General features: G+C 30.9%; 1 protein-coding gene and 1 pseudogene across 1 annotated transcript; both read right to left on the bottom strand.

Moving 5' to 3' along the window:
- Positions 1–13,011: 13,011 nt before the first annotated feature.
- Positions 13,012–14,571, bottom strand: LOC130939954 (uncharacterized; annotated as a pseudogene).
- Positions 14,572–15,202: 631 nt separating this feature from the next.
- Positions 15,203–15,682, bottom strand: LOC130939953 (uncharacterized). Its single transcript, XM_057868014.1, has one exon. It carries the CDS (start codon positions 15,680–15,682, stop codon positions 15,203–15,205), a length of 480 nt encoding a protein of 159 aa, XP_057723997.1.
- Positions 15,683–19,822: the final 4,140 nt, after the last annotated feature.

Genomic DNA, 19,822 nt, shown 5'->3' with positions numbered 1-19,822 from the left:
ATATAATTAAATTTTTTTTTAAATCTTAAAAGGATAAGATTTGAAAAATTTTGAAATTGAAATCTGAATTTTTATATAAAAAAATTTGAAAATATGGCTTAAAATTAGTTAGAAAAGATTTTTTTTTGAATTTTAAATTTTATGATGAAAGAGAAAAACACACAAAAGACACAAGACTTAAAAATTTTTAGATCTAATGCTCCTTGTTTTCGAAAATTTTGGAGGGAAAACACCAAGGAACACCAAACTTAAAAATTTTAAGATCAAAACACAAGAAAGACTCAAGAACACCTTGAAGAATCACAAGAACAATAAGAACAAAAGAAAGAACACCAAACTTAAAATTTTTAGAAGACCAAAATAAATTTTCGAAAATTAAAGAAAATTATCAAGAAAACACCAAACTTAAAGTTTGGCACAAGATTCAATCAAAGAAAAATTATTTTTGAAAAAGATTTTAAAACGCTCTAGCTAATTGAGCTATAAATGTAACGTTTTTAAAAAGGTATTTTTAATAACTAAAAATATTTTTTTAAAAACTAATGTTTTGATAAAGCACAAGAAAAATAAGAAAAGACACAGAACAAGAAAAACCAAAGATCAAAGAAGAAAAATAAACAAGAACAACTTGAAGATCAAGGAAGAATAAAGAACACAAATTCGAAAATTTAAAGGAAAATATAAAATATGCAATTGACACCAAACTTAAAATATAAAACTAAACTCACATAAAAATTAAAAATTAATAAGGAAAAATAATATTTTTGAAAATTTTTTGAAAAGAAAATAAAGGACTCAAATTTAATGACTCTATAGTAACAAAAATAAATTATTCCTAATCTAAGCAACAAAATAAACATTTAGTTGTTCAAACTCGAACAATCCCCAACAACGGCGCCAAAAACTTGGTGCACGAAATTGTAATCACACTTTTGCAATCCGCACAACTAACCAGCAAGTGCAATGGGTTGTCCAAGTAATACTTCACGTGAGTAAGGGTCGAATCCCATGGAGATTGTTGGCTTGAAGCAAGCTATGGTTATCTTATTAGTCTTAGTCAGGATACCAATAGGATTCTTTAGCCTCGATTGTAAAAGGTAAAAAAAAGGGGCATAAAATAAATAATTGTTACGCAATAATGGAGAATATGTTGGAGTTTTGGAGATGCTTTGTCCTCTGAATTCCTGCAACATAATGCTTTCTCACTTTCATAAATGCAAAGTTCCTTCCATGACAAGCTGTATGTAGAGCATCACCGTTGTCAATGGCTACTTCCCATCCTCTCAGTGAAAATGGTCCAAATGCTCTGTCACAGCACGGCTAATCATCTGTTGGTTCTCGATCATGTCAGAATAGGATCCATTGATCCTTTCGCGTCTGTCATTATTCCCAACAATCGCGAGTTTGAAGCTCGTCACAGCCATTCAATCCTTGAATCCTACTCGGAATACCACAGACAAGGTTTAGACTTTCCGGATTCTCATGAATGCCGCCATCAAATCTAGCTTATACCACGAAGATTCTGATTAAGAAATCTAAGAGATACTCATTCAATCTGATGTAGAACAGAGGTGGTTGTCAGGAACATGTTCATGGATTGAGGAAGGTGATGAGTGTTACGGATCATCACCTTCTTCCTAGTGAAGCGCGAATGAACATCTTAGATAGGAACAAGCGTGTTTGAATGGAAAACAGAAATAATTGCATTAATTCATCGAGACGCTGCAGAGCTCCTCACCCCCAACAATGGAGTTTAGAGACTCATGCCATCAAAGAGTATAAAATTCAGATCTAAAAGTGTCATGAGATGCAAAATAAATCTCTAAAAGTTGTTTAAATACTAAACTAGTAACCTAGGTTTACAGAAAATGAGTAAACTAAGATGGATATTGCAGAAATCCACTTTTGGGGCCCACTTGGTGTGTGCTGAGGCTGAGACTTAAGCTTCTCACGTGCCTGGGCTTTTTCTGGAGTTGAACGCCAGGTTGTAACCTGTTTCTGGCGTTGAACTCCAACTTGCAACCTGTTTCTGGCGCTGAACGCCAAACTGCAACATGGAACTGGTGTTGAACGCCAGTTTACGTCATCTATCTTCGCGCAAAGTATGGACTATTATATATTGCTGGAAAGCCCTAGATGTCTACTTTCCAACCCAATTGAGAACGCGCCATTTAGATCTCTGTAGCTCCAAAAAATTTATTCCGAGTGCAGGGAGGTCAGAATCCAACAGCATCAGCAGTCCTTTTTTAGCCTAAATTAGATTTTTGCTCAGCTCCCTCAATTTCAGCCAGAAAATATCTGAAATTACAGAAAAATACACACACTCATAGTAAAGTCCAAAAATATGACTTTTGTCTAAAACCTAGTAAAATTATACTAAAAACTAACTAAAACATAATAAAATCTACATGAAATTACCCCCAAAAGCGTATAAAATATCCGCTCATCAGCACTAAATGCCAGCACCAGGTGCTTCGTAAAATGTGTCAGAGCTACACGCTAGTGGCGCTAAACACCAAGCCTGGCATTTACCGTCAAGAGTCAGACACGTCCACAATTTTTCTCTGACTCAACGGCACTAAACGCCGAGCCTGGCATTCAGCGCTAGTAGCGCGTATATAGATTCCAGGGAAGGGCTTCGTTAATTTAGTTTTAGTTAATAATTATTTTATTTTATTTTGTTTCATTTTCTTTTCATTATTATTAAAACAAAACACAATCTTTTAGGTTTTAGATATTACTAACTTATTTTATTTTCAAATCAAATTAGGTTAGATATAAAAGGAGGAAAGATTCAGCCCTTCGGGCTCTCTTCTTCTCTCTCTTTCTCATTCCGCACTTTACACACTCTTGGAACCCTAGTTTTCTCTGAGCCATGAGCAACTAAACCTCCTCTGTTAAGGTTAAGGGCTCTGTTTATTTTGATGGAATAACACTATTGTCATTCTACTTTGATTGATCTATTGATCTAAATTCAAGGATTACTTTTGTTCTTCATCCTAGGAATTAGAGTATATTGGAAGATAACTCTTTTTCTATTTGAATTCTTGTTGAATCTTAGAAAAGTTAACTCACTTGAATAACAACTTGAAAGTAAATCCTCATAATTATCTAATTGCTTGGATTTAACGTGATACGTGACATATAATCACATCATCTTTGAATATTTAAGGTTTGTGTGGACAATATACTAGAATTGGACTTACACCTTTAATCTAAATTAAGTGACCATGGAATTGTTTGATTAGGTTAGAGGAGATTAAATTACTAAAGAATTAGGGTTTAATCAATTAAAGCTTGCCATGAATTGAATCTTGCATGATTAAAGTAGTTGGTAGGAATTGTTAATCCAAAAAGATAAATACCTCTGAAACCTTAACTGTTTTCCCATATAATCTTCACAACAAGTTTACTGTTTGCTCTCTTAATTTCTCTGAGTACTATTTGATGCATTTGAACCCAAAACACTCATTTGTGCTTGTCTGACTAAGTAAATCATTCAATTATTGTTGCTTGGTCCATCAATCCTCGTGGGATTGACCCTCACTCACCTGAGGTATTACATGGTATGACCCGATGCACTTGCCGGTTAGTTTGTGGTTTTGTAAACACAGCACCAAAGCACCTGAACAAGTTTATGTTATTATAGAAGCAATAGTGATGCAGAGAGTTTGGAAATAGAAATGTATAGTAAGAACGGAAAACATAAAACTGAAATAACCAAAATTGACAATGAGTAAAAAACGCTAACTGATTACAATGAGTATTAGGCTTATATAGAAGGAGACTGTTGATAATAAAATTAAAGGCTCTCTATCCAATGAATAACAACTTGATAGTTATATTAAGCCACACTATCTTGAACTTTCTTGAACTCTACTTGCTCCTGCTTTTCATCACTAGCTTTAACAGCACCATCAACAAAATTATTGCAAAATCACTAAAATTAACCATCAACAGTTATTCTAATTTCATAAAGATTATAGAAACAAAAAACTTAACAACAGGAGCTGCAACAACGTTATTTTGCCCAAGTTCAGAATAATAAAGAAGTCAGCACCATAGCACCATCAATAACTTAGAATCAGAAAAATTAGAAAACCAACAACTTATAAATCAGAATCAATAAAATTAACAAAATTTAACAATGTAGTTAAACACCATAGCACCATCAATAACTCAGAATCAGAAAAATCAGTAACCAGCAAACAGGGGAGAGGCGAGGCTCAGTGATGTTTTTTAGTAACACAAAACTTTATCTCTAAATATGATTTATAGCAACAAAAAAAATTTAGCTCAGTCATAATTTCAGCAACAAATTCAACTTTCATAAAAAATTAAAGGCATAGTGATGATTTTCAGCAATGAAATTGCAAAAAAAAAAAGCATTTGGCCGAAGGAAGCTCACCTTCAGGGACCAACTGACGGTGAAGGAAGCTGACCAATTGATGACCGAAGATGATAACGACCACCAGCCGAGGGACTAGATGCTGGTTCTGTTTGATTCTTCTGCCGGTGAAGACGAGCAGGGAGGAAGCTGTCGGCAAGGAGGAAGCTAAGTTTGATGGTGAGCATTGAAATAAGAAGTGGACAACGAGGCAGAGCAGAGACGTGAACGAATAGAGCAGAGACAGCGAGGCAGATGTGAACGACAAGGGAAAAATAGCATGCCAGGCGGAGGCGCAGTGCAGGGGATGTTAGGGATAAGCGGCTGCCAGAGTTCCCCTTCCTCCCCCTCCCCCTTTTCTTCGTTCCCTCGCTTCTCCATTTCTCTATCATCTATCACTCTTGCCCTCTTTTCTTTTTCTTTTTCTCACTTCTCAATGTGTATGGTTGAGTTAGGAGTTAGAACTTTCACGAAAATTTATAGTAAAAAATTTAAGAACTAAGATTAAGATTAGAGTTAAAAAATAGATAAAATTAGTATAAAAAGTTAAATATTCAAAATGTTTAATTATTCAAAAATTATAGAAGAATTTTTATTAATTTAAATTTAAATTATCAAAATTTGATTTAATTGTGTTAGCAAAATAATTTTTGAAATATAAAATTTTGATCAAATAAAATAAGAATAATTTTAAAATTTTAGTAAAAATTAAGACACTTAAATTTAAATTTAATTCTATTTTTCAATTACATAAATTTTAAATTTTAAATTATACACAATACTTTATTATTAAAAGAATTAGTTATGAACCGTTATTAATTAAATTCAATTTGACATAAATAAAATTTTAATTTTTTATTGCGATGGATTTTTGAAAATAATAATACTTAGATTTATAATGCATGTAATAAGGCAAGCTATAGTATTTTCTAATTTTTAATTTTTTAATATTTTACTATTAAATATTTTTTATTTGAAAAATTAATTTTAAGGAGTTGATTCTTAATAGATATTAGATATATTAATTTTTTAAAAAACTGATGATTATTAATATGTATTAGATATATTATTTTTTTAAAAGATTAAAAAAATAATTTTATAATTTTTTAAAATTAATAATATAATTTTTAATATTTTATAAAAATACTTAATTATCAAAAATAATATTTAGAAAAACTAAAGTTTTGAAAAAAAATTATCATGCAAAAAATTATATAAATAATTTTTTTCCAACACTAAAAATTTTAGCTACTTGAAATAAAATCTTTTTTAGTTATAAATTTTTTTTAAAATTTGTGATAAAATCTTTTTTAGTTACAGAAAATCTTTTAATATTGAATTTTGTGGCAAATTAATTTTTTGTTACAAAATATTTTGAACTTTTATAATAATTTATTTTTTTTTACAAAATATTATAAATTTTTGCAACAAAATATTATTTCATTATAAAAACCAACGCAATTTGTTACAAAAAATTATGTTATTACAAAACATTCTTATTTTGTAACTATAGTTAATTTTCGTTACAAATGCTTTATTTTCTTGTAGTGAATCGATTATTCTATACGAAAAGAACACTCAAATTAAATTCTTCAAAAGCAACCAAACAAGCAGTCCATACAAATGCTTTATAACTCGTAGAGCTTGAGCTTCCTGACAGAGCTCAACCTCATATTAGATATACAAGATTGACCTAGACCAACATATATTTTGACCAAAATGACATTAGTGGAGGACGAATAAGTTCATTAACATAGGAGATGCACTAAACGAACTAAGAAAAGAATAGCTATAAATTGGAAGCACAACAAAACACTCAAAGATCATTAGACGAAATGCACACGTTTTGTAAATTTAGAAGGCAAATGACCTCAATAAATCAAATTATTAAGTCATTTTTATCTCGGTAAAATTATGTGTATGCAAAATTTAGTTTGTTTATGTAAATCGTTTATTTCAAATTTTAATACATCATAACTTTTTATAAGGTGTATACTACTCTATATATACTCGAATTACTTTATATTTATGTATCTTATCATTTCATATATCAAAATTAATCAATCAATTCAAGAACAAATTCAGTTATCGGTCAATTCAAGAACAAACTCAGTTATCAATTAGTTCGAGAACAACTATATATGCTCTACCAATCATTATCTTTCTACATTTCATAGTCTCCATGAAACCATGACTAATAATCTTTATTTTTGTTATTGCTATATCAATTCTTGTAAAGTTATTAGAACTCTTATCTAAGAGAAACTACGACAAATTAATATTAAAGTTGGGATATAAAAATAAGCCGACATTTATAAGTCGGAATCAATCCAAACAAGCCGATAACTATAAGTTGGAATCACTTCCAACAAATCGGCAACTATAAGTCGGAGTCAACTCCAACAAACCAGCAACTATAACTCGGAATCAATCCAAATTAAACAAGCTGACACCTATAAGTCGAAATTACTCCAAACAAATCGGCATTTATAAGTCGGAATCACTCAAGTCAAAGTCAATCCAATAAATAATCAACTATGAACTCGCCAATAAATATACTGATATAGTCAACACCTTTCCTAATGAAAAGTTTGACGAATTTTATTTTCAAGAATATTAAGTTGATCTTGGGGGGCTAATCTTTATATCTCTGAATTATAACACAAACCACATCTCTTTCATATCTTATCGAGTTATAAATTGATTTTCATAAAAGCTCAACGTGCTTCTCTTAAAAATAAACATGTCAAACTTGAAAATTTGTCATATTATCATTATTCATAATAACTCTTAATTCCATTTTATTTAATTTAGACTCTTCTCTCTAACATAACTATTATTTTTCAAGTACAACAAATTGAGTTTGGGAGCTACCACTTATTATTACAATACTGATTTATAGGTCAAAAAATTATCTAAGCTCAACCTGTCTTATTGTAAAATATCACAGGTCAAACTTAAAAGTTGTGATCCGTTTGATATAACACAGTTATACTCTCCCTATAAATTAGTTATTCTGATAATAAATGTGTTTTATTATGTTAGCAAAAGATCATATAACTACTAAGAAACATAATTTCACTAAAAGAAAAGGTTGTCACAAGTAATTTTCAGACTACACTGATTCACCAGAAGATTATGTCAAGTAAATTAACTTCATTTTGATATAATTCAAACCTAATTTGCTGTATATAAATAACAAGTCAAAACAATGAGAGATATTCTATTCACTCTAAATTGCATTATGTTCATTTTCATTTTTATTAATTTGAGTGTCAGATTGTTTTTACAGGTGTCCGTTGTCACCATTCCTCTTAAAATTGATGTATACTTCGTCCATCTCAAGCAAAGGCAAACTCAACCTTAAACAGGACAAATTATACTTCAAATTAAACTTACCATACAGGAATATAACAACTATAACAAAAAATCTAATTATAAATTTAAAATTAGTGTAGGTAATTATAAATTTAAAATTAGTGTAGGTACCCTTTTAAAAACTTTTAAACGTAAGACTTAATTACAAATTTAGGATAATAATAGAGGCTAACAACAACATAATTTAACCAAAAATTTAATACTTTTTGGGAAAAAAAGCTTTCAACGGTTAGAAAGATATATTTGTGATACTATACATAAACTAATTAATTATGATTAACTAAGTGACAATAACTAGTAGTAGTGAATATGATGCATTTTTCAATCGATTATTGTTTGTTAATTATAAGAACGTTGATAAATTTATTTTTTTTATTAATTAGTACAGAGGTTTAAAGCTCGTTGATAAATTTATCTTGATATTAATTAGCTCTTTAATTTGATTACTTTAATTAACTTAATTTTATTTGTGATCCGTGAAGAAATTACGTTTCAAAAACAATTGGAAGGCAGTTAGAGGACCTGAAGTGACCACGAGGGGTACAGTAGGAAATCAAAGTACGTGGTTGAAAATGAATAGACACAAAACCTGGGCAGTTTCCTCCTCCCAACCCGACATAAACATACATTAGTGGTATTCTCAAACAAATAAACAGATAAATTATTCATTTATCTTTCAAATTTTCAAACAATTTAATCTTTTAGCTATATTATTTTTTAAAAAATAAGGAATACTTTATTTTTTTCATAATTTAGTATTCAATTCATAATTTTTATTCAGTTAGGAGTTAATTTATTTCATAATTTTAAAATATCAAAAATCGATTTATGGAAATAAAAGTTAAATTTATTAATTTCCAAGCACACACCTCAACCAGCTTTCACAGCCCACAATATCATATTTGTAATTCTAGTCTTCATGTGCAACTAACCAAAACCAGTTATGTTACATCACGATCTCCCACCTTTGGCTCCCTTTTCATTTCAGGTATTGATCTCCCGCTCTTGTCTCATTGCACTTTATTTGTTAGTTTGGGGTCCCATGCCTAAAGGGCCAACCCTAACCCTAATATAAGTAGTAATTAATTAATGCTGCAACTTCCGATTTTTTTAAACAAAATTATACTTTTACCCACAATTACTTATTTCATTGGCAGGCGAGCTAAATTTATAAGTATTTCGTTATTACTGCCAATGAGATGAATAATTTTTTTTTTTTTTTTACACAAATTTAGTTTGCAAATTAGATACATTTGAAAAAGTAATGTTTAATATCATCTCGTTGGCACAGCCAACAAGATACGAATAATATCATCTTTAGCATTGTGCAAACAAACCTGAGGTCTATAATTGATTCTATGTATTGTGGCTGCATACTATCCTTTAAACCCTTTTTTTCTTCTTATGGCTAATAGCCCGATGAGAGCATTTACCAAATGCCGGCTTGATAGAGGGTGAGGATGGGGAATCTTTTGAGTGTGCTTGTCCGACACTAATATGTCCTTGTCGAGTTAAAGAAACTCATCTTGACTATTATGGGGGCAGTTGGTGTGAAAGTGATTGGCAACATCTGAGTATCGGTTTCTAACGCTCTTTGACAGATAACGATTTTGATATCGCGTTTTATGAGTTGTTCGAATGCCATGCAAAAAATAATGCAGCAACAAGTGATAGAGCTCTATGCTGAAGTTGAGTACATTAATGTGGGTGTTGGTCCTTCCAGATCTGGCTGGCATGACCAAGATGAATATGATTATTCTACGCTACTTATTAGTGCTTCTAAGTCATTATGCATGCCTCCCTAGAACTTGATGCAATCAAAGAGAATAAAATAAATCGTTCGGGCGCCAATTTTAATCACACATATTTAAAGACAAATATATGTCACAATTCCTAACAATAATTCTATACTAAACAACTTGATCATATATATTAAAAAAATAATACTAATCTGGAGTCGAGTACTCTCCCGCAATGTGCAATCTCAGAGTCTGTAAATAATAATTTATTTTAAAAAATCCGTGCAATTTTTTATAAAGAGTAATTATACACTAAAGTTCTTTTAGAAATAATTGGTGCTAAATAATTATCCCTCCAGAATAGGTAAAGGATGCACTCTCAAAATAGAGCCTGCGAACACTACAATAATAGAGGTGAAAATTCAAGTACAGTTAAGTCAACTTCACGTGAAGTTGATAGTTAAGAGTCGTTAAATGATTTGACTGATTTGATTAAACGACTATCAGATATTAACGTCACGTAAAGTTAACTGTATAGGAGCTTTCACCCATAATAAACGAAAAGTTTTACCACAGATATGCTATTGAATTCTAATCCTAATACCTTTTGAACACTTAAGGACTTGATAGTAGAAGTCCCTGACTGAGTCTCCTATCTCATCTACCAAACATTCCCGAGGTAACTTCAGTTGGATATATATTATAAACATCTTGTAAAAGGAAAACTTAAATAAATAAAATTCAGCATAATATTTAAAAATACATTTTTTTTCTTTTTTCCCCTCTTAAAAGTAGACAGTTTTATCTTGAGCAACAATACACAGCGTGCTGTAAAGTAAACGAACTTTATGTTAGATTCATGATTGTTTCTTTGTTCTTTTCCCTACATGCTGGCTGCTGCTTGTTCCATCTTTATGTAACAATTTGTATTTTATAAGGTATTGGCCTGGGAGGTAACAATACATGTCCAAATAAAAATGCTTAATTTATGAAAAAAAAAATAGAAAAGATAAAAAAAAGCAAATGCGTTATATATATATGTCCTAAAAAGGAGAGTAAGTGTCCCTAATTTGATCAAAGATCACGAGTCATTTCTTGCCTAAGAAAATTAGGAGCATCAAACCCCACCACCTTTGACCCATGCAATTCTGACCATTTTGGTTCAGATAAAAACAAAGAAATATACTCAAAAAAAAAGTTTTTACCTCACTAAATACAAAAATTAGAAGAAGAGTGTCAAAAAAAGAAAAAGAAGAATGTCAAAAACAATACTAAAATCTAAAACGTTATTCATGCATTAAATAATTCAAACTGCAATAGTCAAGTTTTTTAAAATATAATTTTTTTAATATATTGTATTTAGATTCAAATATTAGCAATAGTCAAGTTTTATGGCTTTTTTTATATAAATAAATATTTAAAATTTATTATTTCTCTAAATACACATGAAGAAAAATAAATACCATAATGCGCAGAATCATTTTATATTTGGCACCCACGAAATGAAAATGCACAGTGTCTCAAGCATGGTGCCCGCAAAATAGAATCGGAAGAAAATTTTACGCAGCTATCAAGTGACACACGCATACAAAATGGAGTCGCCATCAAATTCTTTCCTGATGGGTGCGAAATGGGCATCTCTCTGGTAGCGCCTACCGCCTGCGAGTTGGGCCAATCTAGTGACAGCGCTTGCGAAATGGTAATTTGCTGTCGAGACACAATTTGTCAATCCCTGTACGAACATGTATCGATTCTGGTAATTTGCCATGCATGCCTGTTCAACCGTTTTTTTTTTTTATGAGATTTAAAGTCGATTATTTTAATAATTTTTAAAATTTTAATTTTGAATAACAAAAAAAATAATAATATAGAATAGTTTATGATAATATAGAAATGTTTAAATTAAAATAATCATATAGTATCTATCTATAAACAATAACAATATAAAAATAATTTAATTATAATGAGTCACTTATCTACAAATAACATAATCTATAAAATAGTCATTATAATAATATTTTATCTTCTTTTATCTAATTCAAAGTCATAAAAATAAATATAAAAATACTATTATTTACAAAAAATGAGCCATATTCAAAAGTCATATTTTTTTTTTGTTTAGAGACCTTTTTTTAGTGGTAAACTAAAGTACGGATCTGTATTTAAAAAATCTTTCATGTACCTGTAAAAAGTGTAAAGAAGAAAAATAATTATGTCTTTTTTTAAGAATTATAGATCAAATTATAAGTAAAAACGTTAAGATAAATCTAAAGTAATTTTTGAATTTGTACCGAGTAAAAATCTTCAGCAATTTCTCATACATCTTCTTATCAATAAATTCTTGAGCCTTGAAGAATTACAAAATTTAGAAATCAATAAAATATACCATATGCTAATACAAATTTCATTATATTTGAATGACAATTTAACAATAGAAAAAATAAAACCTATAAAATTAAAATTTTTTGTTTGAAATTGGATTTCGTACACATGCACAACAAAAGAAGCCATTAAACCATCTATAAAGCATTCAAATCTATAATTATCCAATATTACCTCTATTTTGTGGGGTTTCTTAATCTAATGATAAGTACCTGCAATGTTGTTCTTTACTAACATGAGTTGGTTCCGCTCTTGTAAGTTTGTTGCTGGAAAAAAATGTTTAATTTATTATCATTGGTTTAAAATTATTTTTTGTAACTTTATTCAATATAAAAACATAATTTCCGTTGCAATCTCAGAGTAACCTTTTAATATTTTAGGCATATACTTTTTTTCTTTATTTAATAGAAAAAGAAAAACATAGAAGGGGATAGATAATAGGCATATCAATAATATTTTGACTACGATGATTGCATTACCTTATATGTTGTTGGAGCAGTATTTTTTTTTATCATCTTTCAGAATTAGATCTTGTCTGTTTTAACTGTTCCTCCCCAACCAAAAGAATAAATTTGAAGGGAATGAACTTATTAGATAACATATGATTATGATTACTAACACAGAAATAGAAGTATGTATATTTAATGTAATTTTGACAGTAATTAATTTAAAGAATTACTTTATTGTTTATTGGTTTGATTGATGGAATTGCTTGTTCATCTTTCCATGCACTCCAGAGACTTTGGAATCCTTTTTCCTATAATTGATATTTGTTAATATATTTCTAGTATATCTAGTATGTCTTAGTTAATGATAATTAGTACGTACTTGTTGCGTAAAATAGATGTTCAAGTTCGTTGTCTTTATCTCCTGGCATATATTGATGAGCTCTTTTGAAATCAAATTGTCTATCAAAAAATATAAGTCGTTAATCGTCAATAAATTGAAATTTGTATACAAAAATATCTATATCAATAAAAAATATTTAAAGATTAAAATTATATGTAGACTGAATTGTACCAAGAAGTAACTACCCACACTTACTAAGAACATAAATTACCTGTGGTGAAGGTAACAATATTTCTTTGAAAACTACATTTCTGGTAAATTCTCCACTTGTTCCATCTATTTTTCCTTCTTGACTAAAATTTTTGTTGTTGACTGAGAAATACTTCGAAACAGAACAACATATAATTGGCCATGGCTAAACACATGTTTAGGAAGATAGATCCCTACTTTTGGAATGGTCTGTCCTTGTGATTTATTTATTGTTATTGCAAAACTCAACCTTACAGGAAATTGCTTCTGGATAAATATAAAAGGCAGTCCTGAATTATCTGTGATTTTGTGTTTTATCCGAAGCAAGAAAGCTCTTCTTCCACAGTGATGGCTGGTTAAAATTTCTACATCCAACATGTTTTGGAAAGTTTCACAACATAATAACCTTGTACCATTGCATAAGCCGGCCTTAGGGTCTATGTTTCTTAATAACATCAAAGGTGTACCTTTTTTCACCTTCAACACATGAGGTGGCAACCCGCCTGTACAAACTGAGTTAAGGTATTCTTGTTGATATAAATTATTAGCATTTCCTTCTACCTCATCAAATGAGACTAAATTTTGTTCTTCTCCTGGAAACTGGTTGATAATTATATGATTAAGCTGTTGCACATCATGATTTTTTGGCGTCAATAATGCCCTTTCTACCATGTAAGAAGCGTCCCACTCCCACCCATGAGATTGTGAGTCTGGAAATATTTCTTCTATTAACTTGTGTAACGATGTTTCATCCTCCCATGGAATTTCCATATTTGCTTGTATCCGTACAAAGTCTTCATGTATGGTGGGCTCAATTCCATCACCAATGCGCATAAGATACTCAGCAAAAACATGATCATTAGAAGATCGCATATTTTGTCGCAAATGGAGAATTTTAGTGGAAGTCCATAAATGAGACTTAACTATAGAAGCTGAAATCATTTGTGACTTACTACCTTTCGGTACGACAGGTAGTACTTGGCGAAAATCTCCTCCCATCACCATCACTTTTCCTCCAAATGGCATATCGTTTGCTAATATGTCTCTCAGAGTATGGTCTAATGATTGCACCGATTCTTTATTTGCCATTGGTGCTTCATCCCAGATGATTGCCATTGTTTATCTAATAAGCTTTGCAAGATCTGATTGTTTGCTTATGTTGCAAATGGATGATGGTTCTGCATTAATTGGAATTTTAAACCTAGAATGAGCTGTTCGACCCCTAGGCAATAATGTTACAGCTATTCCTGATGATACAATTACCAAGACAATATGACCCTTATTTCTCAATTCTGCAATTATAGCTCTGTAAAGAAATATTTTGCCTGCTCTTCCTGGCCCATCAACAATGAACACTCCACTTTCTCTTCGATCAATTGTATTCATAATGCACTTGAAAGCTTTAGATTGGTCATTGTTCAATCTTTCTATGGAACACAGGTCTTCTCAGGGCACTTCGACGGACAGTTCTTCTTGGATAACTCTGGGTATCGAGTTGTCATTGTCATTTTCATGCGTTAGAGTTGGCAAATCGTATTGTGTAATCTGTTTTTCATACTGAAGGAGTATATCATTTATATCCCTGAGTAGCCGATTTGTAAACACTAAGGCTGTTGTAGTGCTGGTTGACAAATAATCATCCACCATATATGAAAAAAATTCATCCCATAAGCTTTTTGCATCTGTAGACTCACAAAATATTAAGATGGTTGCAAACAACCTTCATAAATAAAGCATATGGCAATCGTAAAACAGAAGCCTCAACCAAATACGCACGGACGCTACTGTCACTCTCTAACAATCCTTGGTGTTGAGTAGATTCCTTGAAGGATGAATATTGGACACCATTCACTGTTAGCAAGTCATCCCAACTGATTGGTCCTCTGACATTAGATAACAGAATACGCAAATAGAATTTTTCTCCTTCTGAAGGTGATACAGTATAAATTCGACCGATGGATCTCCTCTATGTCTTGCGCCGACGCCATTCCTTTTTCTTGTTGTGCCAAGTGTAATACTCTAGAATTTTCCTATACAGAAGATGCCTAGATTGTTGGTCCCCCTCACGATTTAGGCCAATGTTCTCAGTGAGCATTATTCTAGAGAAATAATCATTATTAAGTATTTCAGGAATGGTTTGGTGATCATAGAAGCTCACTTGATGTTGATTTGGAAAATGAATTTGTAACCTTTCCACTGATGGATACATTCGGTAAAGGTTAAATTTAAATATTCTCCAACATACCTCTGGAGCAGCGATCCATCTTGCATCAACAAACTATTGGACCTCATCAACATTAGAACCGTTGTGAACTTCCATTGCAACCCGATTTGGACCCTTGTAGCAATACTTGTAGAGATACTTTATACTCTTGATGCTACTACATATCTCAACATTAATATGGCAATCATACTTTAGTAGTAGCCAAGGGTTGTACGGAACTACCCATCTATTATCAACTGTGATATTTTGGTTAATCGGTACTGGTATGTCGAATCGTTGCTTATATTGCGGATATGAGCCGTCACCTCTTTGTGTTTCTGCTGTGAACTCTTGTGGGTAGTTGCGTTTATATTGGTCATTTTTCATGCAGGGTGAAGATTGATCAAGTATTCCGCAAGGACCATGAATCATATGTTTTAACACTGCATCATGTAGGTGGGGTTCTACTTCTTTAGAAGGTATCTCTGCACGTACCCAACTATCATAATATTCCGGGTCAATTAACTTGTCATTGTTTTCTAAGATTAGTAACATATATGTACATGTGGCAATCCTCTTTTTTGAAACTCAGTAACATAAATATAGCTCTTCATCTTTCCCAAGACACCCTTACTAATTACATTCTCTTTCAACTGTTCAAATTTGGCTCGAAAAATTCTTGTTGTTAGATCTGGACGATCTTGTGAAGTTTGAACTGGGTTGAGTTTTGAAGTTATTTCAGTCTAAGATGGATTGCATGTCATTGTGAGAAAAATATCTGGCTTACCCTCTTTAAGAACAATCTCCATTCCATCTTCATATCGTTGGGTCATGTCGCGACGGCTACCAATCAACGACGATGGTAATATTGTTCTTTTTCTTCCAACATTTTCTGAAGAAGAGAGAAATATTATTAGTTTTAATAATTATTTTGGGTAATTCTTAATGATTTACAAAGTAGCAATTAGTTACAACAATATTTACCCTGCATTGGTTTCTCCTGTGTGTAAGGCATCTTGTAAGCCTTGGTATATTTCAGTCCGTAATTTCTTCTGTCTAGTTCGAATCCATCTTAACTTTCCGGTTTCAACTTTCACATAGTTATCAACAACATATTGTTATAGAAGTCGCCTTGCTTGCAATACTGTGGAATGATCATCGGGGTGGATCTACAAATTTTTAAGAATTTGCAAAAAAGATTAGATACATTGAACAATTTTTTGGTAGAATTATATTGAAGTCTATACTGCGTAGGAAATGGGGATTTGTACTTGGAGCATATAGCTATAATATGTTCGGCATGATACTTTACCCCCACTTTGACTTCGAGTATTGATATCCTATCCATGAGTTCCAAATGAAAAAAGAAGAGGATATTGTAGTGGATTGTCATAGCCAACGAATTCCTGAATCCTTCGTAGGCTACCAGCATGAGTTTGCACCTTAATATCTCGTCCATGAATCATTGTTTCAACGTCATCACCAACAATTATAGCTGCTACCTGCGACGCAGTTGGAAGACTATATTGTGGCTGATTAGCAGGTCGCTCTCTAATGACCAAACTACACTCATGTATATTTGACTGTTGTGCAAGCTGGTGAAACACATGGAGAAAAGGATTATACCAGTGTAGCAATTGTTGTAACCTAAAAACCAATGTTTTATGTAGTTGTGTGTTCTCCAGCATCTTATTCTGCAACTCGTGCTTAGTATCATATATGTACAGTTGCAAAAAACGTGGTTGCATGCCCTGATCCGGATAAAATCCCCTTATACTGTGATATATTGAGCCTTGAGAATGAAATGTATATATACCACGACCTGTTATAGCCAGTTGTTCGTCTATGTGCACACCACACGAAGTGAAGACAAATACATGATTGTATCCACAAATATGTTTTCTAAAATGGTTTCCTTCTGCAGAGGGGTCCAGGAAGATTTCAAGCAATTCCTGAGGTGCATTTGCTCGGAGAAGAGAGACTTTTTCCCCATTATAGCACATCTCGAATGTTTCATGGTGAAATAGACGTGCACTATAGTAATGACATGTCCTTGGGATTGGTAGCAGAGTTCGAATTATTGTTGCATCTTCTTGAAAAATTCGAGCGCAATTGTGGGATGCTCGAACATTTTGTCTAATTTATATACTCGTATTAAATTTACATATATTTGGTTACATTCATAATGAAAATAAGAAAATCATTAATTTTGCAACAACTAAAAAAATAATACTTTGTTAATTATAAATACAAAGAATCACTTCCATTGTAGTGATTATAAAAAAGAGATAAATAACTATCAAATATTTAAGTGATGTTTCAATAATTTTTCTTAACTTTGTTACATTGTATGATATTGTGATGTTGTTTGACTTTATTTTTTTCAAATTTTGTTATTCAAATATATTTAACAACTTTAATTATAAAATATTTTATTTTATTCTTTATAAAAAAGTTTTTTTGTTAAATAATTTTTTTTATTCTATTAATTATAAAGAAATATTATTTATTGTGTAGTAAAATAATTTTATTCTTTTTTTTAATAAAATCATTTTGTTTAATACCTTCTATTCAAAACTATTATAACCAAGTTAAAACCACATACGATCTATAACAACATTATATTATTTTAAATGTTTATTATTTCCTTATTCCATTATATGCTTTTGTTTATATGTTTATATTATGTTTGTTATGGACTATTTTTTTAAGATTAAATAGTCAATACAATATAGTTTGAGTCTGAAATACATAAAAGTTTTTTTATGAATGCTATCTTTATATATCATAATTTTTTTTGTATAAAGTTCTCCGTTGCATCAGTTGTTTTATAGCATTTTTTAGTTAATTATCATATATAGGGTATGACGATTTTTGCCTTTGGCTAAATTTTGTTTGTTTGTATGTTTTGTATCATGTTTTTAAATGTTTAGATATTACTGATCGAAGTAATACAATACATGACGATAATATTAGTTCATATTTTATTTGTTCTATTACTTCTAATAATTTTTATTTTGTATGCTTTCGCCTATTGTTATCATTTTAATTTTTACTATTCATTTTATTTCCTAAAATATATTTTATTTAATTATTTTATTTTGGTCATATTTATAAGAATTATAACAAAATAATTCAACAAAATATAAAGTATTTTAAATTAACTATTTTTTCGTTTTCGCTAAAGTTTACATTGTTTCCATTTTAATTGCAAATAAATATTTTAAGTATCATTTTGGTTTTTATAAAATTATTTGTATATAGATTTTTATTTTTTTTGTTAGGCATTGTCACTCTTTTTTATAATTGGTTCTTATAATGATCTTAAATAAATAAATTTTTTAACATCAATTTTGCTCAGACTTAATATGTACTATGAATACATTAATATGCTAACTGACGATCGGATTTCTATCGGTAAAGAAATTTTAAAATATATTCACGTTGTAAGTATAGCTTCTAAACCAACAAAAATCCTTTCGAACAAAAGTTTTGTTTGTCACTTAAGCAAACCCAATAAAATTTATAAACCGAAGTATTTAAACCTCGGGTCGTCTCTCAAGGAATTATAGGGAAGTATGATTTATTATTGGTTATGGAAAAAAGTATATTTTTGGGTTTTTAAAATAAGGGACAAGAATTTTTAAATGGCGAGAAAAATAAATTAATAATTAGAAAATCTCTTGGCAAGGTATGAGAATTGGAAATCCTATCCTAGTTATCCTTATCAGGTGTGATGAGAATTAGATTTTCTCCCACTTAATTAACCCTTACTAAATAAAAGAAAGTCAAGTAGACTAATTAACTTGATTCCTCAAGTCCTAGTCAACTCCTATAGAAAGACTAGCTTTAGAGGGATCCAAATCAATAAGCAATCCTAATTTCCAATTAACTGCTGAGTTTGATAACTCAAGTGTCACCAATTACTCAACCAAAGCCAAAAGGGAAGAATATCTACTTGAATGAAAATAATTTGGATTAATTAGAAGCATCAATAAATTTAAGAAAGCAATCATAATTCTGAAATACCTTAAATTGCATTAAATATATAATTCAAATCTAACATGAGAAGGTTCGTAAACCAATTTGGCAACATAAGTAATTAACAAATAAAAGCATTAGAATAAATAAAAGTAGAAGATAAATGTAAAACCCGGTTAATTAACGGCTAATTAACCCATAAATGAGAATTTATTCTAGAAAGCCTAAAATGTGATTTTTATGGCTAAATGTGATAGAGGAGACTGAGACGAGAATTTTGGTACCAATTTTATAGAATTCGGACCAAGATTGGACCGAACGGGTCAAACCGGGCCAATTGGACCCAAAGTGGGCCCTTGGCCCAACATAACTTAACCAAAACCCTAGTTTTCAGCACTCTCTCTCCTCATTTGTTACACACACAAGTTGAAATTAGAAAGAAAGGGAGGAAGAACACTCTCTCAAGTTCTCTCCCTTGGTTGATCTTCAAATCACCATAACTTTTGATCTAGAGCTCCGATTGCCGCCCTGTTTGCGGCCACGCGTTCACCGCGGAGAGCTCTACAAAACCCATACAATCAATCTTGAGGTAAGCCACGTGTTGCTGTTCGAAATCTCAGCCCTTATTTTCGAGTTTCATGGGTGAAATGTTGAGATTTTGGGTTCTTTGATGTTATAGGACCAAACTCTCTTGAAGGAGAAGGTTAATCTTGT

The sequence above is a fragment of the Arachis stenosperma genome, chromosome 7 (assembly GCF_014773155.1).
Source record: "Arachis stenosperma cultivar V10309 chromosome 7, arast.V10309.gnm1.PFL2, whole genome shotgun sequence".
In the NCBI taxonomy this organism is placed as follows: domain Eukaryota; kingdom Viridiplantae; phylum Streptophyta; class Magnoliopsida; order Fabales; family Fabaceae; genus Arachis; species Arachis stenosperma.
Note: the sequence above shows the minus strand (reverse complement) of the source record. Positions and strands in the feature narration are given on the sequence as shown.